This window comes from Lissotriton helveticus, chromosome 2_1 (assembly GCF_964261635.1).
Source record: "Lissotriton helveticus chromosome 2_1, aLisHel1.1, whole genome shotgun sequence".
Classification (NCBI taxonomy): Eukaryota; Metazoa; Chordata; class Amphibia; order Caudata; family Salamandridae; genus Lissotriton; species Lissotriton helveticus.
The window spans coordinates 705811272-705838530 of NC_136059.1; the positions used below are offsets into that span (position 1 = coordinate 705811272).

The 27259-nt window shown below is 41.5% G+C and overlaps 1 protein-coding gene across 1 annotated transcript in view; it reads left to right on the forward strand.

Annotated features, from left to right (window-relative positions):
- The window catches only part of LNPEP (leucyl and cystinyl aminopeptidase), a 297916-nt gene that overhangs the window by 200915 nt on the left and 69742 nt on the right, over positions 1-27259 (forward strand). The window contains exons 10-11 of the mRNA XM_078675434.1: positions 8938-9095; positions 25104-25198. Of these exons, the coding sequence (XP_078531560.1) occupies positions 8938-9095; positions 25104-25198 (253 nt within the window). The remainder of the gene's footprint in view (positions 1-8937; positions 9096-25103; positions 25199-27259) is intronic.

A 27259-nucleotide genomic window follows, 5' to 3' on the forward strand; every position in this document is an offset into this window, starting at 1 on the left:
CATCACAATATGCAGGTTGTCGGTGATGGAGATATTGTTACCGGGACATACTAGCAGTTCCGATTCCTTTATATGCCACCCCCTTACAGAACATTAAATATTGGAGCAAATCTAACCTAAAGTAGGACAGCAATCTGCGATGATGACTGGACATGCCCAAGTTAAAATACGTAGTCTCCTCTGCATTTAACCTAAAACAAGGGAAAAGGCAAGGCTGCCCTCTTTCACCCCCCCCTCTTTCTCTTAGCATTGGAACCCTTCCTCCAATACATCAGAGAAAACGAAGACATTGCGGGTTTCTCATTCCGTAACACAAACTTCAAACTAGCTGCATACGCAGACAACGTGCTAATTATCACTGAAATGCCCCTACAGCCATTCCAACCCTGATGAACAACATAAACACATTTTCGGAAGTGTTGGGATACTCCCTCAATAAAGACAAATCTGAGGTAAAACTCGACAGCTGCTGTTGCGATAAAAGCATCCTGGGCTCCTCAGGTCTCACTTGGCAACAGGATACTATCAAATATGTAGGCCTCAGTTCACCAATGATCTAATCGCATCCCTACATACAAATGAAAGAATACTGTCCCAAAAATGTACACTCTTTTAGATACTTGGACCCCTAAGTTTTTATTGTGGTGGGGTAGAGCTGAGACTCTAAAAATGATGCGCACTCCGCTTGTAAATGATCTTATTAGCATGCTACCCATGGCCCTAACAGAGGAATTCTTAAAAAAGGTTGACAAGACTTTCAGTAAATTCCTGTGGCAGGGCAAAAAACCTAGAATCTCCATGAAAAAACTAAAGTTGGCCAAGGGAAAAGGGGGCCTCTCTTTTCCTATTTTCAGGAATTATCAAACAGCCTTCTTATGTAAGCAGGACACCAATTCGTTTATTGAAAACCCAACTTATGCTCCTCCCTGGGTGGCCATTGAAAAATCACTCATACAGAACACCCCTCTTGCTGCACTAGCCACAATGTATACACTCCATCTACCACATTCTAGAAACATCATACATCACACCAAAAGAGCTCTCATGACCCTTGACTCACAAATGGAGACTAAACTACATCAGTCACACTTATCATCTCTGTGGCATAACACAATCTCGTACAAGATATCTTCGAAGGTAACTCTCCGCCAACATACTCTTCGCTACAAAAGAGGTTTAATCTAATGAATATCGATTTTTATAAATTCTTGCAACTTAAAGTAAAACTCGCCAAAAAGAATCTCTCGACTGACACTCTTCCCATCATTACCCTTATGAACCGCCTACTTAAAGTAGTCCACTTGGTATCAAGTATATACAAAATTCTACTTCCGAACCAAAATAAAGCTCTCTTGCAATCAGCGTAAATGGGAAGAATCAAACAAAAGTGATATAAACTTTGACTTGGCAAATATCAACAAATCTCCCTTTACTCACAAAATCTCGCCTATTCTATCACAAACTAAATATATGCTTATAAATAGGACATACTGGACTCCTGCAAGACTATTTAAAGTAGGTCTCAAACAAGACACAAATTACTGGTGCTGCTACAGACAGGAGGGTTCCCTAGCACACATTTTATTTGAATGCCCCCCTCTCCAAGAATATTGGAATAAAATCAAAGAATGTATTCGGCACATCTGTGACATTCTACCAACAAAAGAGTTCTCCTAGATCATAGGGCCTTTCGACCCCCAAATCAATAATAATAACAACCGCCTTTTACTAGCTCTAATGCTCACTCTAGCATGTTAATTAGTACTAAACGACTGGAAAAACTTCAGAGCGGTCTCATTCCACGTGTGGCAAGAATGTCGGACTTTTCTTAGAGGTACCGATAACATTGCATTACAGATGTCACTGTGGAGAACCCCTCGTTGTTCAATATGGAGGGAACTGGATGATAGTGCTTTTCCACACAAACCTCCATGAATGCTAAGAGATCTCATTGTATGGCAAATATAAACTACGTGTAGTAGTCAAAGAAGTCTTGTAGACAGTTCGTGTAGTTGGTAGTTTATTCATCTAGTTACAGCTTAATAGGTTCCAATATACGCCCCACCAGGAGCAGCCTCCTGGCTGCTCAGCCCATCGTCTCCAACTGCTCTCTCACCAGAACAAACATTCCTAAAGTTCCAAATGACATTATATTGTCTGAGCATCAGGCAGAGAGCAAGGACAGGGAAGATGTAAGACTTAACAAGCAGATTACTACACTACATCCACCAAAAGGTTACCACTCCTCAAGGTCACTCTCTGAGCCATCTTTCCACACCCACATGAGACATACACTTCCTTTACTCACACATGTGCACATCTGATTCGTACACCAGGGCTCATAAAGAATTTTCTTGTTACCTACTTGTAAGAAGTCTTATTCTTCTACCTGTTAATGTCAGAATGTTTTATATAAGGGAAGACTATGAATGTAACACTTTGCTTGAAATGTAATCTTCGTATAAGATAACATTCATGTATAATTCCTCTTTACAGTATTCAGTAGCAGAGAAATGTGATGTATCAAATATAGAACCCAATGTCTTATCCACAGGAAGGTAATGATGAAATGTAACATATTGCTGGAAATGTAATCAATCAAATGTATCAAATACACAACCAAATTATGCCTCACTTTGTGCATAGTCTTTTCCCCTTCCCATCAATGTAATTCCCCTTTCTGTCTGTGCATGTTTTTCTTTTACCACTATACATCTGCCTGCAAAATTAATTAATATTCTTTGAACGTAAAAAACAAAATACGGTTCTATCCCGCTTACTGATTTTACCATGATAAATTGGCGCATAGAGCGCTTGGTCAAAGCAGATGCCTCTCGTTCCGCTGCCACACTAGAGTAAAAGACCTGCTTCAGCAAGATCTCCCTTCACTATGTGATCAGGATCAGAAAAAAGTTCATGTCTGTCCAGGTTTGTGAGATTTTTTTTCTACAATTTAGTAGTCACGTATTTCGGGATATGTTGTCCAGGCCCATTCAGTTAACACTATTGGTTTACTAAGATTTAGTGCGTCCTTCAGCCAGAGGGCGAACCAGAGAGACGAATAAAATATGATATACTTCCCTTTGCCAATTCTTCATGAACAATCACACTAGGAATACCTTGTGGGACATTTAAAATACCTCTCATGAACATATTTTCAACTACCTAGAGCATTGCAATGGGCATGTATCCCAAAATTTCACATCCAAAACTTGCTAAGGGGATACATTTGGCATAAACATTGAGCATTGCCTTAAAATGTTCATGCCCAAGCCTCTTGAGAATTCATTAATACTATGAATGGCCCTTTCAAAAGTCATGATCTTTTTAGAGAGCAATGGTTGCCAAGTAAAATCAGAATCTGGTATGATACCCAGATAAGTAAAATGCTAGACCCTGCTGATAAGTTGACCCTTAACCATACATTTTTTAAATCTGGTGTTTTATGGGCAACCACCATTACATGGTATTTGGAATAGTATGTTGTGTGGTCGAGACCATTCATGAGACTAACAAAAAGCTCAAGGAGTCGCTGCAAACCCTTGGCCATACGTGTGACTAGGACTGCATCATCTGCATATAAAAAGGCAGGCAGCGAGCGGCCACCTACGATTGGCAGGTCCATCCCTTATTCAAATAAAACTGATTCTAGACGATTAATATAAAGGATAAAAAAGAACGTTGTCTACGATACAGCCTTTGCGAAAACACTCTCTTCAAACTAAAGTTCTGAGAACATTATCTATTTAAGCCATATCTTACTGAACTAGTTTAGACCATCATTTAAACCATGCAGGAAGGCAACAAGAGATAGCTCCGCCACACCGGGCGGTGAAACAAGTCCGCCACAAGATATAGCGGTTTCCCTGCCTGCACCGGTGTGGGCAGGGAAACCTGTGTTTCCTCCCGCTTCTTGGGAGCATTTTTTAATTTTCCGCCAAGCGACCAAACGCAGTCTGCTCCCAGCGAGAGGGAGCTTTGAAAATGCTCCCACCAGTGGGGAGCAGATTTTTGATCTACCTTGCTCGCACTGATGCAGCCAGGGAAACAGTTCGAAGTATTGCTACTGCCTGGAGGGACTAGCATAACTCACTGCTCCTTCCGGTCGGGAGAATTGCCGGCTCCCGCTGCTTATCAATTCCCTTTTAATATCTGTTTAGGCCCTAGTAAATGGGGTCCCTAATGGGGTCAATAATACAAATTATTGTGCCTGTACCATGATTATGACTAAGATTGAGGGACCTTTTTCCTGTAAACATTGCAAGTGGTCCTCCCTTGAGTCCCCTGTTGTTGAGATTATAGTCCCGCCTACCACCACATATACCGACATTTTAACTTTTAAAGGTGGACTGATAAATGCACGTTCCCTGGGTGCCCATAGTCAGGACATTAATGACCTTATTCTGGAGCAAGATCTGGACTGCCTTCTCATAACTGAGACATGGCTTACGAACAGCAGTAACCCAGACCTAGCAATAGCCCTACCAGACGGCTATACTATTGTTAGGCAGGATAGAACGAAGGGGAGAGGAGGAGGTCTTGCTCTGGTGTTGAGAAATCATATAAAATGTCACACCTTTAACTTAGACCCGCTCCAGGGTTCAGAGGGGATTGGGTTCTCCATCAAATTAAACGACACCACCTCCTTTTCAGGAGGTCTAATTTACCGCCCACCAGGGATCCACAACTAAGTTTTTAGAATCACTGAGCGACATCTGCAATCCAAAATAGACACCCAGGTGCTTAATTTCCACCAAATCCTGGAGATCTTCAATTTACAGCAAAAGATAACTAAACAGACACATCAAGCAAGTCATATCCTAGATGGGATATGCACGAACTTTCCCCTCTTGAACGTTCACACTCCCATTCCACAAATTTGGACGGATCATAGCCTGATACCCTTTAACATCAAAATAACACGCCCCCCTAATTCACTGAAATTGAATCAACAGGCAGTAAATAGTATAAACTTGACTAAGGTCGAAGATAGTTTTAAACTCCGACCCGCAATACAGACTCAGACTCCCAACTTGTCCGACAATGCAGAACTAGATTCAATAAACTTCCATAACTGGATGCAGCAAGAGATCACACAACATGTTCCACCAAAACATCCCCGCAAAAAGGAAAAAAGAAGGAAGATGAATGCCCCCTGGTTTACACCTGAACTAGCAGTGCTCCACTTATCATGTAAGAAAGGCGAACGCAATTGGCGTAAAACCTACGACCCTGCCCACAGAATCCTTTACTTACAACAGAGGAAAATATATCTAGCCTCTATCAAAATTGCTAAGAAGGATTACTACACTAATGCTATAAGGGAAGCAAAACAAAAAACATTATTTTCCATTGTAAAGACTTTTACGCATCCAAAAACATTACAGCCGGAAATTCCACCCTCCTTAGAGCTTTGCAATCAAATTGCAGACTTCTTCGTGAAAAAGATTGACCTTATACAAAAAGACTTCCCAATTCTTAAAATCAACCAGCCCTCGACCCCCTTTTACCAAGGAGTAAATGCAACTGACAATCTTAACACCTTCACACCAGTATCACTCGACCTCACCAGGGAAGTAATTCTTGCCTGCAAATCAGGTGCCCCTTCTGACTCGTGCCCCCCACGTATTCTCCATCAGGCAATCGAAGTGGTCAATCCTTTGATAAACAAGATTGTAAATACCTCTCTTAATACAGGCATAGTCCCTCGCCAATGGAAACAGGCAGTCGTAAAACCATTGATGAAAAAACCTAACAAACCCCCCACAGAGTTGACCAACTTACGTCCAATATCACTTCTCCCAGTTCTGGGCTAGATTACAGAACAAATGGTACATAAAGAACTAAAAAGGTACATGGAGACCAACAATATCCTGCATCCTCAACAATCGGGTTTAGACCTAGCCATTCCACAGAAACAGCCCTGATTGAACTTTCTGACTCCATAAAAATCTTGCAGGACCAAGGAAAGAACGCCGTTCTAATCCTATTAGACCTCACAGCGGCGTTCGACACCATCTCCCACACTATACTAATAGGGAGACTTAGAGATATCGGAATCTCGGGGGTAGTATTGTCATGGATTATCTCTTTTTTGACAGAGAGATCACAAACAATCGCTTTAGGCCCTTTCCTTTCTAAGGAAAAAAAGGTTTTATCAGGAGTTCCTCAGGGCTCTATTTTGAGCCCACTTCTGTTCAATATTTACATGGTTCCTCTCATTTCTGTCATTGAATCATACGGCATACTTGTAACATCGTATGCCGATGATACTCAGCTCATTGTCCCTCTAGAGAAGAACTCTACCAATGCTGAACAAAACCTTAAGAACTGTTTGAAGGATGTGTTTCTCTGGATGGATAAAAACCATCTTAAATGTAATATCAGTAAAACAGAGATTCTTCCTATGGGAAAGTCCCAATATTTCTGTCCCAATAAATGGTGGCCCGAAGACTTTCCCGCTCCCCCACAAACTGTGGCATCAGCAAGAAACTTAGGGGTCTTATTCGACACCGAGCTTTCATTTGACCAACACGTGAGGAATGTTGCAGGAAGTTGCTTTAGCATCATTAAAACCTTAAAGAAACTCTTTGACTTCCTGCCCATCGACTCACGAAAAGCCGTCACTGTAGCTCTAATCCTCGCACGCTTGGGTTACTGCAATGGCCTGATGGCTGGCGTTAAGAAAACCACACAAAAAAAACTCCAAAGTGTACAACACGCGGCAGCCAGATTGGTCCTCAAATTGCCAAGAAAATCCTCAGCGTCAACTGCCTTAAAAACTTTACATTGGCTGCCCCTCAACAAGAGGATCTTATTTAAAATCCTGATTGTTGCTTTTTGAGCTTTCAATGGCGCCGGCCCGAAGTATCTCATTAAGCGTTTCCCCCATTACATTCCAACTAGGACATTACGATCAGCAGGAGAAAACCTCATTAAACTGACCAAATTCAACCTCAAAACTAAGGGGGGTAAGACCCTGGCCTTCTTATCTTCCAAGGCCTGGAATGCAATGCCCAGACACCTTAGATTGCTTACTCAGGAAAAACAGTTCAGGAAACATCTGAAAACCTGGATCTTCAATCTTCCAGAAGAGTACGTAATGACAGCCATTTAACTCAAAACTCGCAATTGTATGCACTCTGTTTTATTAGCGCCAGGATGCTCCTTCCGGAGCGATAGTTGCGCTCTACAAATAACCAATACAAATACTATTAGCTCGAGGAGGGACAACCTCCCCTTAAATACAATTAAGGCCCTGGTAGATGTTTGGGGAGGAAGTTGTGCTCCACCTCCCCTTAATTAAATAAAATGGCCATAAAGTTTGGGCTCCCCTGGGTCTTAAAGGCTTGGGAGTAGGGAACAGGCAACCCCTCTCCAATATTAAAAAAAAAGAAATCAGCAGCTTTAGTCGGCACCAATGAAGAGGTGGCCAACCTCATGCCAGCAGTGCGCAGTGGGAGGTTGATGCCTGGAGGGAGTTGGGTGCAGGGCATGGCAGTTGGCTTTATTTATGGTAATAAAATAATACTTCACATGAAAAATCCCTAGACATTCACTGAAGAAAAACAAAGGTTAAAGTGACGTTATATTTAGGAATTGTAATGTTATCTTACTTTTTGTAAAAAAAAAACTTCGAAATTCACTGAAAAAAACAAAGGTTATTGTAAAGTTATATGCAGGTAAATATGTGGCTTAAAACATAATATTTTAAACTAACAAAACTCATGCCCTAGAGTAACTATAGCTTGGGCTTCTGTCACGCACTGCTAATTACCCCATATATTCCATCACATATGACATCATCTAAGACATTCATAGCATGTCTGCAACATCAGGAATGACAAAATTGATAACAAGAGAATGCATGTCATCACTGCATAACATGCAGAGCTTATCCCTTTAACTAAACTGTCTAATCCCTCATGCTCCCACAGACGGGCTTAGCTCACAAATCATTTGCTTTCTCCTGAAATGTTTTCATGTACTTTCCTTCTCCTCTCAATCATGATATCTGGAACCTACCCACAGTGCTTCAACTACCCACTTTCTGCATCTCTCCATCAACCAACACCATCTAGATAAGGTTTTGCACTCTTCCCTCTAGAGTAAGGGCTTGCGCCTGTACCAAACTTCATACCATCTGCTAATCATAACCATCCGTCCTTATTCTCCAGATCTGTCCATCTTTCGACACTGGATCAGCCCACTTTTGTATGCTCACTCAACTCATTAGGCGTTATTGGTTCAGCCCTAAAGTACTTATCATCTTATCTACATGTAAATCGTGTTAATTTTTCAGGTGTCTCTTTCTAGTTGTAGATTTTATTTAAGTGTGTCTGTTACTGTTAATGAGCAAAACAGTGGCTTACCATCATACCGACATATCCCTATATACTATATGAATTGTCAACTTGATTTGTGTAAGAAACCTATCTGAGTTATTGTGTATCATTTACTGTTTATTTTAAAATAAGCATACATTTGGTGGCCGCGAAATAAATATATAAATAAATATATGCATAGAATTCTGTAATTAGGAGGGGTTTAGAAAGCAATTAAAAATCTTTCTATTTGTCGGATTGAGGGAAAATATGATCTGGATAATTGCTGCAAAGCCTTGGGAGGCCAGTCGGTAGCCATGCGCTTTAGAACTGCCTAGACTAGAGTAGGCTCTGATCAGCTTGTTATGAGGACCTAATTGCAGCACATGTAAATCATGTTGAGCACTCTTCGGCTCCACCCCACTTTCTACTACAAGTGCTTGGCAGAACAGCCTATTTCCAAAAGTGAAGAATTTCCCCGCTCTTTAGTTTGTTTTATTTGACTTGAAGCTAATTTGTACAGTATTGTATGAGAGGATGTTATGACCTAGTGTGTGGGTGGGAAATGTGAAATTGTAATCATTGCATATTAACATACGTTGTTACTTGCTAGCACACACCAGATCTGGATGTAAAGGAGCTGATGAGAACATGGACCACTCAGAAGGGGCTTCCACTGGTAACAGCCACAAAAAAAGGATTGAACATTATGATACAGCAAGAGCGATATCTTCGTAGCTCGGATTCAAGCATGCAGACTCCAGGCGCCAAGTGAGTATTAGATCTGTGTAAATGTCTAGCAATTTATAAATAACGTAATGTATTTTTTCAGTTGAGGAGTGCTAGAACAAAGGACTGTTTGCTCTGACTAACCACTACACAGGTGTTAAACAAATGTGTCCTCTTTGAAACTGTCAACAATGAAACTTTTTCTCAGTCTGTGGGTGAAGCTAGTTTTAATGTAAGTTTTTGTTCTATCAAGTAGAGTTGTTCATCTTCCATTTCTATGCAAATCTCTTGTCCCTGCTATTGAGTGAGGACCTCACTTTAGCAGATTAATAGGGCTATCGCATTCCTTTTCTAAACGTGATATCAATAATTTTTTTGAAAACAGTTTTAGACTATAAGAATGTTGTGTGGTACAAGAGTAATTTAAACTCTGTAGCATCCCCACATTAAATAGACGTTAAATCGGGCCACAGGAGTGCCCACAGGAATTCGACAAGTCCCATGGACAAGACTTCGCATTATTGGCTAACTCTTATTTATAGTATTTCACAAGTGTGTACTTTAAGATAACGTTAGGAAAATAGGCTGCACCCTTCCTCATAGGCTGTAGACTTGTAAACCTCTTTGTGTCCAAGGTCATAGCATAACATCAAGACAAGGCTCTACTCTGTAACGTCTGTACCTCATATCTGGACATCTGCCAAATATTTATTTTAGTATGTAGCGGTTTCTTCAAGTTTCAAACTCTGTGGTCTTGCAACAAGTTAAAAGTAAGATATGCCCAAATATGATCACTCTTCAAATCAGGATGAAAGTATTATTTTTAATTATTTAAATAGTAGATTCAAATCAGGTATCTTCTTTCTCATGTTTATAATTCTACATTGGGTTAGTAAGTCTATACCTTTCGGGATCCATTGGATATTCTGTATGGCATAATAATCGTCTGTGTATCCTTGAAATACTATGGGGCTCCACCAGTGGCAACTCCACCTGTCCAGTAACTTTAATAATAATAATCTGTGATGCCATCAATGACTTTCATTCATATTATAAAAGCAGTTACTGAGTAACTTCGATATTCACTAATAACTTGCATTTCACTTTCTTAAAGTTCAAGAAAGAATTTTATTTCGGGAAAGGGAAGAGGAGTAAGGTGTCAATACAAAATATAATAATAAATAGGAAATATGAATACATCAATGGGCATAATACAGTTATAAACAAAAATGAAAGCTAATCATAAGCATCAAAGTTGAGTAAAATATAAGAGCAACAGTTGTAGAGATAAAATAATACAAAAGAAAGTATATACAATTGATAATGTAAAAGAAACGGAATGTGGGGGGCATTTAAGGAGGCTTGAGAACCTCTTGCTGCGAAGGCTGCGGGTAAAACGAACGTTTAGCACATACATCAAGATAGAGCGTAACAGGAAGCCATAAGTCTGTACGTTTTGCCGCCATGTGGGCCGGAAAAACAAAAGCAGTATCCAGTCTATGATTATGGCAGATGTTATACCACCATGCTTTGAAGGAGACATCAGAAAAGTTCTTCCAGTTGACTGTAATTTGCTGAAATGCAACAGCTAACAATAGATCGATAATCTGAGTGTTAAGTTCAGCATCCTCCCAACAAGGAGAGAGACTTCCTAAGAAAGCATTAGTGTATGAGAAAGGAATATAAGTATGAAACATCACATTAATTTGGGCCCAGACCTGCAACCAGAAGTCATGAACCGGTTTGCATAGGAACAACATATGAAACAAAGTCGCTTGCGGGGAAGAGCAGGACCAGCAAATGTGTGGAGTGGCAGGAAAGCGTTTATGAAGATCAGATGGTGTGAAAAGAAGTCTATTATAAATGAAGAACAAGGTTTGTGTCAGGGTGGCTGCTCTAGAGGACTTGCGAATTTTATTCCAGATCTTATCCCACAAAGGAATGGGCAAAGACGTAGCAAGATGCTGTTCCTATCATTTCTCCACCTTGGATTTGGGTCTGACAGAGTCTTTAGTATGAAGGTGCTTGTAAATGGAGGAGGCTTTGGGAGTGGTGCGTAGAAAGGAATGAAGATGTGAGATAGGAGTAGGGGAAGAAGAAGGGGATGATGTGTGCAAGAGACGGGTGTAAGTTGCCAATGCAGCCTCTTTAAGAAGAAGATATCTGTGGGTGAAGGAAGCAGGCAAAGCATAGGCGGTGCGGAGAGTAGGGAAGGGTATGAAAGAAGAATGTGAAAATAGTTGGGACAGCCAAATTAGTCCTTTATGCCGCCACGACTTCCAGTAAAAGGGCTTATCACGTATCAAGAGGGAAGTGTTATGCCAAATGGTGGAAGTGAGGAACTCGGCAACAGTGATAGGGGGAGCAGGAGAAGAGGATAGAAGCAGTTTAGCGGTGAATTTGTGAATAGGAGTAGGAATAGAGGAAGGCTTGCGTGAAAAAGAAAGATATTCAGCAAGGGAGAAAGGAGAAAGGAAAAGGCGTTCAAGTTTAGCCCATAAGGGGCAAGGGGAAGTCGGGTCTTGCAACCAGAGAGAAGCCTGTCGTAATAGAAATGCCTTATGATAAACTGGGAAATCTGGGAAATTAACTCCACCTTCTGATTTGGGACGTATAAGCCTAGTAAGGGACATTCTAGATTTTTTGTTGCTCCAGAGAAAGGATGTCAAAATTGAGTTCATTCTCCTGAAAAATTTAGAGGGGATGGAGACAGGAATATTAGAAATAGTGTAGAGGACTATAGGAGGGTAAACAACCGTTACAACGCAACTATTACAACGGACTACTTTTACAACGCAACTTTTACAACACAGGATCCATTACAACGAACTACCATTACAACGCATTTTTTTACATCGCAGATGCCTTTACAACGCATGCCATTACAACGTAAGTATTGGTAAGTATATAATTATATTAAAAGTGTTATAGGTTTGGGTTTTTGGGTAAAGGGGTATTTTTAGGGTTCAGGGTTAGGTTTGGGTTTTTGGGTAAAGGGGTATTTTTAGGGTTCAGGGCTACGTTTGGGTTTTTGGGTAAAGGGGTATTTTTAGGGTTCAGGGCTAGGTTTGGGTTTTTGGGTACAGGGGTATTTTTAGGGTTCAGGGCTAGGTTTGGGTTTTTGGGTAAAGGGGTATTTTTAGGGTTTAGGGTTCAGGGCTAGGTTTGGGTTTTTGGGTAAAGGGGTATTTTTAGGGGTCAGGGCTAGGTTTGGGTTTTTGGGTAAAGGGGTATTTTTAGGGTTCAGGGTTAGGTCTGGGTTTTTGGGTACAGGGGTATTTTTAGGGTTCAGGGCTAGGTTTGGGTTTTTGGGTAAAGGGGTATTTTTAGGGTTCAGGGTTAGGTTTGGGTTTTTGGGTACAGGGGTATTTTTAGGGTTCAGGGCTAGGTTTGGGTTTTTGGGTAAAGGGGTATTTTTAGGGTTCAGGGCTAGGTTTGGGTTTTTGGGTAAAGGGGTATTTTTAGGGTTCAGGGCTAGGTTTGGGTTTTTGGGTACAGGGGTATTTTTAGGGTTCAGGGCTAGGTTTGGGTTTTGGGGTACAGGAGTATTTTTAGGGTTCAAGGCTAGGTTTGGGTTTTAAATAAAATAAAATTAAATTATATTAATTTTAATTACTTACATTTTTAAAAATATGATATACTTACCAATACTTACGTTGTAATGGTATGCGTTGTAAAGGCATCTGCGATGTAAAAAAATGCGCTGTAATGGTAGTTCGTTGTAATGGATCCTGCGTTGTAAAAATTGTGTTGTAAAGGTATGCGTGCTAAAAGTATGCGTTGTAACGTCATACATCCCTATAGGAGATAGCATCATTTTAATTGTATCAAGACGGCCCCACCATGACAAGTAAAGGGGATGCCATCTAGATGTTAAGTCCAATAGTTTTTGAATGCATTTATTTAAACAAAGGGAGACCGTGTCTGAAATAGAAGGGGTGATATGAAGGCCAAGGTATTTAATGTGTGAGGAACTCCATGTGAAGTTGGAAGGAGTAAAATCAGGCTTAAATGTGAACTTCGTCAAGGGCAAGATCTCACACTTGTCATTATTGAGCTTGTAGCCAGATATCTGGGAATAGTCTCTGACTTCGGCAAGGAAAGCAGGAATAGATTCAGTGGGGTTAGAGATAAAAAGTAAAATATCGTCCGCATGAGCAGCAAGCTTAATTTGGGAACCCAAGGCAGGAAAGCCATGGATGTTAGGGTTTTGTCGAAGTGTGGACAGAAAAGGTTCTAGAGCCAGATTAAAAAGAAAAGGGGATAGGGGACAACCTTGGCGTACTCCTCTCCCTAAATCAAAAAAAGAATAGACCAGGCCACTTTGCCACTGGATTCAAGCAAGCCGGGCTGAAGACGGCTGGAATGCCAGAAACCGGTCCTCGGACGCTTGTTTCCGGTCCAGGGAAGGCATGGCTTGGCAGTTCCGGCTGGACTGTTCCCATGAGGCACAGGGTCAGACTGATTTGCATATAGCCATGTCTGAACTGGGGTGGCAGAGTGGGCTAAAGAACGGTGATGGATCAAACCCAGATGTTTTGACTGGGTGTGAGTGTTTGATTGGTTCAGATGCTCCGTCCATCACCACCCCCTTTTGTACCGAGACCAGGCCATTGGCGCAGACTGCCGCACGAGGATTGGAATACAATAAAGAAATCAAGGAGATAAATTTGGGGCCAAAACCAAACCATTTAGGGGCGTGGAATAAATAGGTCCACTCAACCCTATCAAAAGCTTTCTCAGCATCTAGGGCAATTGCTGCAAGGGCAGTAGGTAATTTATGGGATTTTGATAGAACATTAAACAGAAGTCTAGTGTTATCTGTGATAAATCGGCCCTTGACGAAACCTGATTGTTCCTCACCTAAGAGGTCTGGAAGTAAAAGATCAAGACGCGCTGCAAGTGATTTAGCGAATATCTTGTAATCGATATTGACCAGAGAAATGGGCCTATAGTTCTTGCAATATTGAGCATCTTTCCCCTGCTTGGGTATAAGGCAAATGTGGGCGTCTGAGAAAGAACCTGAGGAAGCACCTAAGGCAAGGAATGAGTCTAGGAGAGAGTGTAATCTTGGAATAAGGAGTTTTGAAAAATGGAGAAAGAATTCAACAGTGAGACCATCTGGTCCAGGAGCTTGGTCTTTCTTGAGAGTCTGGAGTGCTAGAAGTAGTTCGTGTTGAGAAATATCGTAATTCTAAGGAAGAAAGATCGAGAGGGAAATGTTCAGGTTTATGTATGGTAGAAAAGAAATGATCTAAAGATTGGGTAGAGGGTTGGGTTTCAGATGAGTACAAAGATTTGCAGAAAGAGGAGAATTACGGTGAGGATGTCTGCGTCTTTATGTTGAAGATTAGATTGAGTATCGTAAATGGACTCAATATTCAATTTGTTGTGTTTGATTTTCAAATAATTAGCTAAGATTTTCCCAGCTTTGTTTCTACCACCATAAAACTTTGCACTAGATTTCAATAGATATAAAGAAGCATCCTCTGTGGATGTTTTGTTGAACTTCATTTTGGCATTAACAAGGGCTGTTAAACTGTCTTGTGAATGGGAGGTAAAATAGGCGTGTTCCAATTTCTTGATGTCTTGAAGGAGATCCCCTGTAACTTTGCGGGCAATTTTTCATTTCTTTGCAACATATCCAATTATAAAATCTCCTGCCGAAGCCTTAAAGGCATCCCAGATAGTGTGTTTGGGGATGGAGGAAGTATCATTAAACAAAAAAAATTAATTGGAAAATTCAATAAAGGAAGCGGTGAATTTGGGATCCAAGAAAAGGGCGTTATTAAAACGCCATCTCTTAGGCCCAACAGGTTTAGGAAGTATGTCAATATGAGCTATGGTAGGAACATGATCCGAAAGTAAAATAGGACCAATTTCAGCACTAGTAAGAGTTTGGGCAATATTGTGAGTAATAAAAATATAATCAATCCGGGACTGGGAATGATGGCAAGGGGAGTAAAAAGTAAATTCTCTCGTTGCCGGATTACATAAGCGCCATGCGTCAATGAGCTTGTGTTGAGAGATAGCTTGAATAAATAGCTTGTGAGATTTATTTGGAACATAAGGAGTCTTGGAATTCCGGTCAAGGAAAGGGTCCAAGGGTTGATTGCAATCACCAGCTAAGATGAAGTTATCATCAGTAAATCTGGTGATAAGGTGGGAAAAGTCATGTCAAAAAACAGGACCACCACCAGTGGGAGCATAGACATTAAGAAGGGAAATTGGAACACCCTTTAGAGACAGTTTAACATATACCCATCGACCATCAGCATCTGATTCCTGAGCAATTAGGGAATGAGTAAGGGTTTTACGACACAGAATAGCTACACCATTTCGTTTATCGTCACCTTGGGAATAATAAGCCTCACCCACCCATCCTCTTTTGAGTTTAGCCGATTCTACATCAGATAAGTGAGTTTCTTGTAAAAATGCAACATCTACATTTAATCTGGCTAGGTGAGTTAAGATTCTTTGCCTCTTAATCGGAGAATTAATGCCCTTAACATTCCATGTAATTATTTTCAATGACATAATACATAAAATAGAAGAGAAAGAAGAGCAATAACAACATGAGAAGAAGAGCCCATGAAAAAAAGTGAGTAAAAGAGAGAGAAATGATCATAAATGTCTGAAAGAGAGGAGAAAAGGAAAAGGAAAAAGAGAGGTATAAAGGAGAAAGAAAAAAGAAAACAGGAGTGATAAGGAAAAGAAGATGCATGAAGAGAGAAGCAAGTGTTAGGAGACAGAACAGTAAAAGCCGAAGACGCAAAAAAGAAACATGTAGAAACAGGAGAGCATGAAACAAAATCTTGAAGGTGAAGAACGAAAAGCAAGTAGAGTATAGTAGACACCCTTAAGCATGGAAGAAATACTAAAACCAGGGAAAGGGGGACAAAAGGGAAAATAAACATGATGAACAAGAAGAAAAACTGTACTTGCAAGAGGAAGGGGGGGTACAATCAGGAAGAGGATCAAACGAGAAGAAGAGGAGGGGGGGTAGAGCCAACTAGAGGAGGTCCGGCGAACAGGGTCAACGAACCACCCAACCAAGGGGACAACACGGAACGCGATATGTAACCTGTGGATAAAGAAGAATAACATTAGGAGACAGAGCCACTGAAAAAAACAAACCAAAAAGAAACCATGTAAATTGAAAAATAGGGCAAGGAGGGAATATATGAAGGAAAAAGGGATTGGATACAAAAACACATAGGATTAAAAAGCACAACTGCCAAACATGGAAAGTAAATGAAGAGGGGAGAACAACAATAAATATCAACCATCAAAAGAGAGAGAAGATGCAAAAATCATGGAGGAAAAGAGGAAGATGGACCAGAGAGGTCCATATCAGCAGCTTGACAGGAATTCAGGAAGCTCTGGAGACTAACTGGATCCTCGTAGGTCGTCGTTTTGTTATTGTAGGTAACCCTGAAAAAACACGGGTGAAAAAGGCCATATCTAGCACCAATGGAGCGAAGAGCGGGTCTCATATCCAGGAAGGCCTTGCGTCGATTCGCCGTGGCTCTTGCATAATCCTGTGCAAAGAACAAGGAAGATCCTGACCAGGTTAAACGAGGAGAGGCTCTAGCTGCTGAAAGAACCTTTAGTAAGTCGGTGTATTCCAGAAAATACATGATGACTCCTCTTGGTTTCGAAGAAGTGGAGGAAGGAGAAGGAGCTCTGCCAAGTCTATGGGCCCGTTGTATGTTAAGTACTGTACCTTCCGGCAAGTGCAAGAGGGTGGGAAGGAAGGAATTGAAAAAAGCAACGGGGTCAGACCCCTCACAACCCTCCACCAGGCCGCAAATACGTAGGTTGTTGCGTCTATTTCTATTTTCAAGCTCCTCCACCTGCTTTTGAAGAGACGCAACCTGTGAGTGCAAGTGGGAGACTTTGGATGACGACTCATGAAGAGACGCTGCGCTCCACAGACGTGACTCTCGCATCCATTTGGGACCAATTATCAGTTAGAACCTGTAATTTGGCGTTAGTTTCTTCCATAAAAGGACGCAATGCTCTTATCACCTCCAGCAACAGTTCCATGGATATGGCAGAGGCAGGATTATATGGAGAAGGAGGGTCCTTTTTTAGCCGTTTGGTGGTACCCTTCCCTACAGTCTGCGCAGATTGCTCCATTGAGGACTGTGGTGAATGAACAGAAGATGACTGAGAAACTTCTAACTGGGCAAAAGCCGAGAACACCTTGGAATTTTTGATAAAAATATGCTGCGAGGGTTTAGTGACGCCGTTCGGCGTGAGTTTACCCATGTAAGCTAGTCATGAAAAAGAAAGGCAGTCAAAAAGGAAATGCGCAAAATTCCCATGGACTACAAAGCAACTTGATGGGAACAATGCTGTAGATGAAAAAAAAAAAATTCTTTGATGTATTAAGGAAATTAGGGTAATCTAGCAGCTGTAGATGAAAGGTCCAGTAAAATAGCACAGTTCATGAAATGGCCGCCATCTTTAGAAACTGAGGAAGCTTAAGGCAGCATTGAAAACCACCAAGAAAGAGCAGGCACAGTCAGGAAGTGAAGCGGGTCAATGATAGGGGAAGCATGGCTCAGCAAACATTAGGAGCAAGGCTATGAGCAGAAGAGTGGCCGTGAAGTAAAGCTGCGCATATCTGAGGGGCAGCCTCGGCACTTCGTGGGTACAAAATGGCGGCCGCGACTCTGTGAGAGCCGCGACCGGAACGTCAACAGGCAAAAAAACAGCAACGGAGACCCTCTGGGAGCCGCATAGATAGCTCACCACATGCCCGCCGGTCTCCGCTGCAGAAACCCGTCAGCAGCGAGTTGAAAGTGGAGCGCGAACTGCTGGTTCCCCTCAGCGGGACCGGAGCGCCAATGCCTACGCCGCCATCCGCATCGGGCGCTAAGCCACGCCCCCTGCATTTCGCTTTCTACTTCACCTTCTCCGTGCCCCAACCCTCCTGCCACCTCTTATGATTATCTTGTGCTCCCTCTGTCCCTGTTTCATTTCTGCCTGCGGTTGCACCTTCCTCACCCAGCCAGCATCACAACCTTCCTCTGGTCAATCTTCATCTGTTCTGTTTGAAGTGTGTCATTAAGTCCCCGCCAATGTTGAAATATACTACTACAAACAATTGAGGTCATTTCAGCTTGCGAATGTGTAATAGCTGTCAGGTTGTTATTTGGAGGGGTCAAGTTTGTAAGCTAAACGGTGAAAATAATAATCCATGCCATCGGTCACAAAATGTTTGTCTGACAAGTAAGCAGAAAAAACGTACTTCTACATCCTCTGGATGAGACTTGTGTGCGTTCACTCGCGGAGTTATAGATGTTGTAAACACTTTCTGTACTTTACTAGCTATAGCTTAGTTCAGTTCAGTTTCCGGCTAGTATTGAAGTTTGTTGAGTTGAGCAGAGAGCGGTTTGTCTACAGTTAGCATGACTAGGGCAACTCTTCCTAAATGGGCAAAAGTAGTGGGTCAGAAGTTGCCAGAAGGGAAAAGATTTTTAATGTCTTGCAAAAAGAGGTGCAATGATCTATACCACTGGCAGAGATAGTCAGTCATGAAAAAATAACTAAATGGAACTAGCTCGCAGTAGTTTTGAGCATAGACTTGCCAATTTAAAGTTTTAAGCAAAATGAAGCACATATCCCGAATTATATTGAAATTAAGCTGGGATCTACTGACTGAAAGGTCCGAGAAAAATACAGGTCTGTTACAACATCTAGAATTACAAGTTCTTCTTAATTGGACTACATCCAGTTCTTTGCAAGCAACAAAGCAAGTAATATTAAGCTGAACTGATAGTCAGTTCTGGGTAGCACCAGTGTAATCCTTGCCTCTGCTGTGGAACAGTTCGTGAGGCAGTCCAAGAAACTTTTGTCCTTGTGGAGATTCCTCTCAGCATTTTAATAGTTAAAATCAGTCACAAGAAGCAGTGTTGGTTGGGAATTAAATCAGGATCACTATGCTCTAGTGATCAAAATCTTGGCATCTAAAAGTAGTTTAGAGCAGGGGAGCATAGACTAACGGCCAAGCCTTATCACATAAAGGGACGGGGACTGCAGTGCTAGGTAAGAAAATAATTCATTTGTGGGGATTTAAAGTGAGGAGTTGCTTGACCTACGATTGATACAACTCCAGTTCCACCCATCAATGGTGATGAATCTTTGTGTTGTCAACATACAAATGAAACCTCCAGTAGTGTAGAAGTGTGGCTCACTGGTTAGAGGAGGCAGACCTGGAAGCAGAGGTCAGCCCAGGACCAGGGTTCAATTCCCGACTCGGCGGAGCCTTGAGTCCTAAAATGTCCATCGACTTGACAATTCTCGCTCCGGTGCCTACTCAATTCACGGGTTCACACTCTGCGACTCTGGGCAATAGCTTGCTTAATCTCCACAACGGCCCCTCGCGGCGGGATGCCTGGCTTTCACCTTGCGGATACCCTGCCGGGGTTATCTCACAGGGGAATACCAGGACGGGTTCCCTAAGCAAGCGCTTAGAAACCGCTTGGTGATTTGCGCTATATAAATTCCTGTACATTTACATTTACATTTTACATTTAGCAATGTGGATATTCAGCCAAATGCTGGTAATAATATTGAAAAACCAAAGCTGATAATTCTGCGTCTCATGAAAACCCTAGTTCATCAGTTAAAAAACAAAAATTCAAATGGGGGAGAATAACCGACTGCATGGCCACTAGGATAGACGCAATCCATCGTAACCCATACCCATAAAGTGCCCTCAAGAGAAGAGCAGAAGTGGAGGAACAAAGATGTTGATAGGTGAATATAAATGTAACAAAAGCAGGGTCCCGACATCCCGCCATCTCCTGCTATTCACACTTCATCCTGCGGGTATTCAGAAAATCTGGAATTTTACATGTCTAGCTTGTATATGCTGATCAGTTGTTATTTTGAGTCTTTGGCAACTGAGCCTCAGTTTTGATTTAAGGAAGATGAGCTGGCCCTGTTTGGTGTCTCCCCTGATGGGCAACACTAAGGGCGTGAAATATTACTCTCGCCACTGAGAGACCGTGCAGTGCCTCAAAGGCAGGGATGATGTGATTACATCTGCTCAATGTTAGCACCTGTCTAGCAGCAGCATTTTGGACTTTACTAATATGTTGGTTAGCTTTTATGGGAGCCCAATATAAACCTCAATTCCATAAGTATTGCAAGACAACTACTGTACTGTAAAGACCACAATGCCATGAAAGAGTCCCAGTTGAGGGAAGCTTTTTCACAGCGTTCTCTCAGTGAAGAATTGTATATGGTCACTGAGTTGGCCTCTGGTTGGCGCAACATGTTGGATCCACGTTCACACTAGATTCTTCACTTTGTAAAGGTGTTTGGGGATGGTCTGATTTCCATAGGCTAGATGGCAGTGTGATTTGATTTCGGCCACATCGTACAAATAAGGATCCCTGTGTTTAAGGATTAGCTTCCGATTATTCTGTAGTATCCAGGTGTCTATTCCTCCCACGTATTTGATACGTTATGAGGTGTGCAGGTTTGATGTTTTTCCCAGCTGTATGATGATTTGAATTTTGTCACCAAAGTTGTTGAAAATAAGCTTGAAAGTATTGACAATAGAGCGTGCTTCTGTTTCAGAGCAAGATGGCCCTACCTTAAAAAGGCTCTGTAATCGTTAATTACACTTTTGCCAGAATCCTAACTAATACTAAATAGGGAAGTGGTAAAAGTTTGATCCCCGTCTTGTGGAAGCGATTGTGCGCATGGAAGTTAGTGAAAAAAGTAAGGAGGTTCAGGAATTTCATGAAACTGAGGTGGAGAAAGACCTTTCCCCTTCCTAAGCTCTGCTGTGAGGAGGACTGAGAAACCTATTTCTGTTCTGGGAGTGACAACTGACCATCCTGGTATGATGTGGTGATGCCTGCTCTGTCCTTAAAGGAGCAGTGAAGGGTGCTTGCTCATCAGAGTCATTACTGCATAGAGAGGTATCTCCCCAGCAGTGACAAGGTGAGCTTGGAGTGAGCAGCAGAGTAGTTGTTTTGCGGGACCCTTGGCTCCTGGTGACTAAAGAAAAGTGTGATACTGCTAGCCACAGAGCCCACTAGATGTGGCTTCAGGGTTGTGGAGAGTGAATTCCTGGAAACCTAGAAGCATCAACCAGTGGACCCCATCCCAGTGAAAGGCTGTGTCACAGATGAGAGAAATAAGGTGGGAACATAATTTTACAGAGTGCTGTGGAGTCTATTAGTGTGGGAAGGAATAGCGTTTTGTACTGGGTACCTAACTCTGGGCTTTGTTGGTTAATATCATGGAGTAAAGCAGTTCACTAAAAGAACGGCAAAGATTGCTAGGTTAGAGAAAATACTGGATGGTGAATCAAGGCCATGGGCTTCTAATCAAAACTTTGGGCTCTGGTATTTATTTACAAATTCTTCAGTGCTGAGGCCTCTTATTTTAGGTTAGATTATATAGTTTACCCAACTGTGAACCCAGAGGTTACAGGATGCAGAATACCTTATCAGCGGCCATAAGCTATTCCAATTACCTTAACATCACATAGGAAATGGAGATGGAAATGGGGATGACTTGGTTCATGGTAAATTCAGGACCAGAAACTAGTGATAGATATAACTGTCTGAGAGGTCGAAAAATACCTCCTCCAAGCCAGTTTCTCGTACTGCTGCTTCCTTGGCAACTATTTGTGAGGCAAATAAAGCAGTGTTAAGAGTGCATAGAATGTTGAAGATAAAGGGCACAATCTTGACAGTGGAAAAAGTGCAATAATTGACAGTATAAGAGAGTCAGAGTGGTGCCTGCTAGGTAAGAGTGGAATATCTGCTCCTGTTGGGAAATACTGCTTGGCAATAATATATTGGCATACTGGGAATGCTGAATAATCCCAGTAACAAGGCAGGAAAGCATCTGAAGGAAATAAATGGATATTGACAGTGCAAGATTCAAATGGCAAGCAGGCGGCATGCAAGTATAAGTAGGCTGCAATATATCAGTTGTCAATTTTGTAGATTAACCTATAATTCCTCAAATTTAGCCAGTGGATAGGGAACACTTGAATACTGCTGTTTTGGTGGAGGAAGTGGACATGGCAATATCACATTACAGCCAAGCAGAGGCCCGGAACCAAAAACGTTTTCAATGATACTTAAAAAAATAAATAAAAAGGAATATCAGTGGCAGCAGATCCCCATGCTGTCCTTCTCATGCATTATTGGACTAAACTTGCTTCCAGATAGACTTGCGAACTTCTAAAATGGAATAAATATAGTAGTAAATGACCCAAAGAAGAACTTAGGTCTGCTCAGCCAGTAGTGCTTTTGAACATAGAGATCAAAATACTATCTATAATATAAACTAATTATGTTCTTAGAGTGGTCACTGAATTAGTACGACAGGACCAGTCTGGATCTATGCCTCTATTGCGCGAGTCACATGTCCAGGAGTGTTGCCTAGCCACTGGCCTTGTTGTTGTGGTTAAATCATGGCAGAGCGTTCCTATTATGCTCACCTTTTCAGTGTAGGGTATTTCCTCTGGCTTATTCTGGCATGAACCATTTATTTCTTTGAACACTTTCTTGTGCATGTTGGGTACAATCATTTGAGCACAAGGTAATACTGTTCTCCAATTAAATAATTATTTCTACCCTTGACTCTTCATGGGTAACGTGGTCAAACCGTAATGCAGTTGGTGGTGTGGAGGGTTTGGAACAGGGGTAGTGTATGGCAAAAGTGAGGGAGTTATAATATGCACAAAACAGAAAATCCTATCCCCTTCCGCAGCCAAGAAAAAAGCTGAAGCAGTCGTACAGTGGTTTTGCAGAAAGGCACTAAATGTAAAATATTGTAGGGGCTTTTGGCAATCTTACTGTAAGGGCTAGACATAGTGAGAGCTAGTCAGTCTCTGGAAAGTTTACAAGAAAACGTTTACAATAAGTACTGGTGGTGCACCTGCTTTTGTCAGTGGGTGAGCTGCTTACATCAGAGATTGAGGCAAGTTGGAGCAGAACTTTAAACTAATTTTCAGATGCCATAAATCACCACCAGAGTTGCAGTGTTCAGTTAACAGGGCCACTCTGTATTTATTTATATGGGCACCAGGCAGTTTAGCCACTTCTTCAACTGATCCCAAAAGTCATTGTCTTAAAACTGAACCTACTGGTACTGGCACCAGACATAGCACTGAACATAGATTCTCCAGGGACACTGAACATTATAATAACTGTATCTTCTAAAGGAATAGTCTTGTTTGAAATCTGTCAGTGGCTGGCCCCAAGCTACACCTCACTGAAGAGGCCCATTTAGGCCAAAACTGGTATTGGGTTGCTTGTGTTCTTGTTCAAACTCAATCTTGTTTGGCTGAACTATTCTTTTTGGAGTAGGACCAAGAAGTTTATTCTTGTGGCTGGGTCTAATGTGAGGTGGCAGAGTGAGCAAAAAGACAATCAGCTGGAATGTGGCCCAGAGTAATTACCATTGTCTACGATTAATTCAAGTGTTTCTTCTCTGCAAATACCACCTTCAGCTGCGTGGGGTATTAAGTAAATTCTGCAGCGCTCTGCACTTTCAGGAGAGCCTAGTTATGGGCCCCTGTTACTGGGCAGAGGTTGGTGAAAGAAGAGCATCACTGTACCTTTGCTTGCTGTCTTCACAGCTGTTTCAGCGAGTATGCTGTTAATAGAATGCAGTTGCGTTCTCTCAACAGGAGTGAGCTCCATACCCTGAACTAGTCCCCTTTGTGGAGCTCTTCTCTCCTTGCCATGCTGTTTTCCCCATTCAAGGCAAAGACTTCTTGCCTGTGTTTTTGTGTCAGCGATTTATGCTGGAAAGCAAGAGACCAGGAGGGCTTGCACTGTCCAAAATGTACCCGGGAGTTGGCTGTGCTATTGATCTTGGAAGAGGGTCACTAGAGAGGTCCCAATACCTTTGGCCTCATATCACATCGCTACTTCAGGATTGCAGCCCTCCAGCTGGCCTACAGCCTCATGGGCACAGGCTCTTCAACACGCCTCGGGGATTAGTAATCCTCTTTGCATGATCTCACTCTGGCTGTCTCCCCGAGTGCCATCACTCTTTACTTCAGCCCCAGTAAAACCTCAGTTTCCTGGTAAGAATCCCTCTGCCCATGTTGGGCCTAATAATATCACAAGAAACAGGGATTCCTGGGATGTCCACCACACAGTTGCTTCTTGTGGGGCTGACCTCACAGGATATCCTTCCAATAACCGTACCCACTGAGGCACGTGACTATGTACATAGACTTGATGCATCTTGCCCGGACTCAACATGTTCCGCTTTTGAAGTACGTACGCTCAGTCGATCTTCCAGAATTCTAGTATCTCTTGCACAGTACCACTTGCACTGATGCTTGAAGCCTCCCCAGGTAAGACCCTAACCAGCACAAGACCAGGCCCTACTGAAGCCTCATGGATGCTCGCTGGGCACCCCCCCCCTTTCTAAGCGAGTTTAGGTTCCGAAATAGCGCGTAGCGTTTTACATAATGTTCAGTTTCACTTTTGTCTCTTTTAGACTGTCAGATACTTCCTGTTACTTTCCCCTTAGGATCTATGATACTCCAGTTTCTCATAAGACTAACAGCTCAACATAATTTTGTGGACTCTTCAAAGTTAGCAGGGCTATTCTTTCATCAAAGGTCACTCTAAATTGTGCTTAATATAGTATTGTGCCTGCTCCTAATTCCTTAGGATAAAAACAGAATTACAGCTTCTGAGGTTGAAATCTCAATGGAGATGCTAAACTTTAGTGTCTGTTGACTTGAGATACTCTACATAGCATTTGGTGGTAAAGGCAATTACCATGCCACCCTTTTATAAGTAAGTATTAATTTGATACTGACTGTATTCCATTGCAAAAAAACACTTTATAACTGTAGCCAGTTCCTCTAGGTACACGTGTAATCTCTATTTTTTTGCAAATGTTGTACTAGTAATTATTTTCTGAAATTATGAAATTGAATACTTGCACAGAAAGCAGACACTACCTGCTAAACTAATGCATGAATAAGTGAAACGCAAAATTTTAAATGCGAAGTTAATTGATTTTGTTTATTTATTGTAGATATTTGTGGCATATTCCACTAACCTACCACACTAATAGCTGCCATATAGACTCCTTTGAGTGTTCCAAAATGTTGTTACTGACGAAAGAGAAGGGTGAGTTAACTTTCCCATTATCTTTGCCTGTTATATGGGTAAATATGTGCAGCAAATTAATGTTTGTATAACTTTACAGGTATGCAACCTTCATAAACAAATACTTGTTGACAAAGTATTATTTTAGTAGAAATGTGATTAATTGAATATAAATGGTAGTATTTGATGGTTTTAGGCAAATATATTCATGGTCTAATACTAATGCCTCTTCTCCACAGATTGCTTGCCTTCTGTGGGACTGGAGGGCTTCCCAATATATTCTGGTATATCTATATCCAAGGAAGTCACATTTTATTAAATATCTGCTTGTCCAGGGGGCAGGATGATTGAAAAATCCACTTGTCCTGTTACAAATCTACTTGTCCTATTTTGTGCCATACAAAGATGTGACAGATTAGAGTAGTGTTTTCCTTATATAAGAACTTTGATTAATGGCATATTTTGCATTCTAACAAGGCTCTCATTATGCCACCTCTGCTTATATCTGACTCCGAATATGCCATGGCTCTATTTAAGTCAGTACTTTGAATATGTATGTTCTCTATATATGCAGGGCCTGTTTATGTATGGGTTCTACTTGGGCCATCTTTTTGATCACTCTAGGGCTATGGTTATACCAACTCTTTCATAATGTAAGAGTTCTGTATAAAGCTAAGTTTTTGATATGCCACAATTCGAATTATGCCCTTGTTTTTTTTCTGTGACATTTTGGTAATGTACCTGGCATATTTTAGTATGAAGCATTTAGTTGATCTTAAAGGGTATTACTCTAAATAAACCAAAATTGTACTTGTGTTCCAGTGATTGAGCATCAAGGATACCACCCACAGTCTGATCTTCCTTATTTGTCAACATTGTATAGTTTTATTCACATAAATTAACCTCGGCTTGCCTGTCCTCAATTAGCCACAATTGTTAGCATATGCCACGTCCTATATCTATGGCTGGACAGTTATATTAATATTTGGTGTTGGTGGAAAAGAGCGAATGCAGAAAGATAATCGTACTGCGAGAGCGAAGATGGAGCTCAGGGGTGTGGAATTTAATCAAATTTTTACGTGTCCATGGGGAGGTTGCCTCATAAATCTACTTGTCCTGTAACAAAATCCACTTGCCCCTTTGGTACCATGTAGTGCAGCAACAAATTATGACGACAATCTCATTATATAAGAGCTCTGATATAGCCTCTCTGATTATGCCAGAACTCATACCATAGTAGTGTTTGAATATCTGCAATCCCCTTATGTTGCCATGTTTACACAGATCTACACACTGGGGCTGAAGGTAGTGGTATGCAATAGTTCCTGGGTTAGAATGCCCTTTTGAGTGTGGCAATCCTACTAACTTGCATGTTTTAAGGGTTATCAACAACTCTTCCCTAATCTTTTCTCATGCTGAAATTTTTTGGAAATTTGCTACTGACAATGGCAAATGTAAACCTTCTAAAGTTGGAAAAAGAATGGTTGGAGGGAAAGTGAACTTGCAAACACTCAGATTATCGCATGAGCAAATCTACACATGCATATTTGCGCATGCTAAAATACAGTTCACAGATATTTTCCTGGGGAACTATTTCTTGTTCTACTTCTATTGTGAATTCTTGGGACTTCACAAAAGCCATTTAGCTGTTCTTAATTCAAGGATATATACCATGGGTGCACTTTTGAGACTTTCTTTAATAATTGGGCCCCTAATTTGGTCTGGCGTCAACCGTGATCTTTGTGTTTATTAAAATTGTCTTTGTATCCGCTGGCTTCATTGTGAGTGACAGCATTCTGCTGTTTCACAAGGAACACATCGGTGCACAAAGTAGTTTAGTTCAGTGTCAGTAACTACTTTGGCTGTGTGTGCTTTTTGAGACCAAAAAACAATGTTTGCTTTTGCCAATGTTTGTTATAATGGTGAGGGTCCAGCAGCTCCCACACTAATAAAGTTGTACAAAAACCATGCCAAAACAAGTCACACATTGACAAACCTAAAAAGCTGGCCACCAATTTCAGTCCTACTGGCTTTGCCAGTGCTTGTTTATGTTTGTATTCCATAATCTTTTTGAAACTGGTT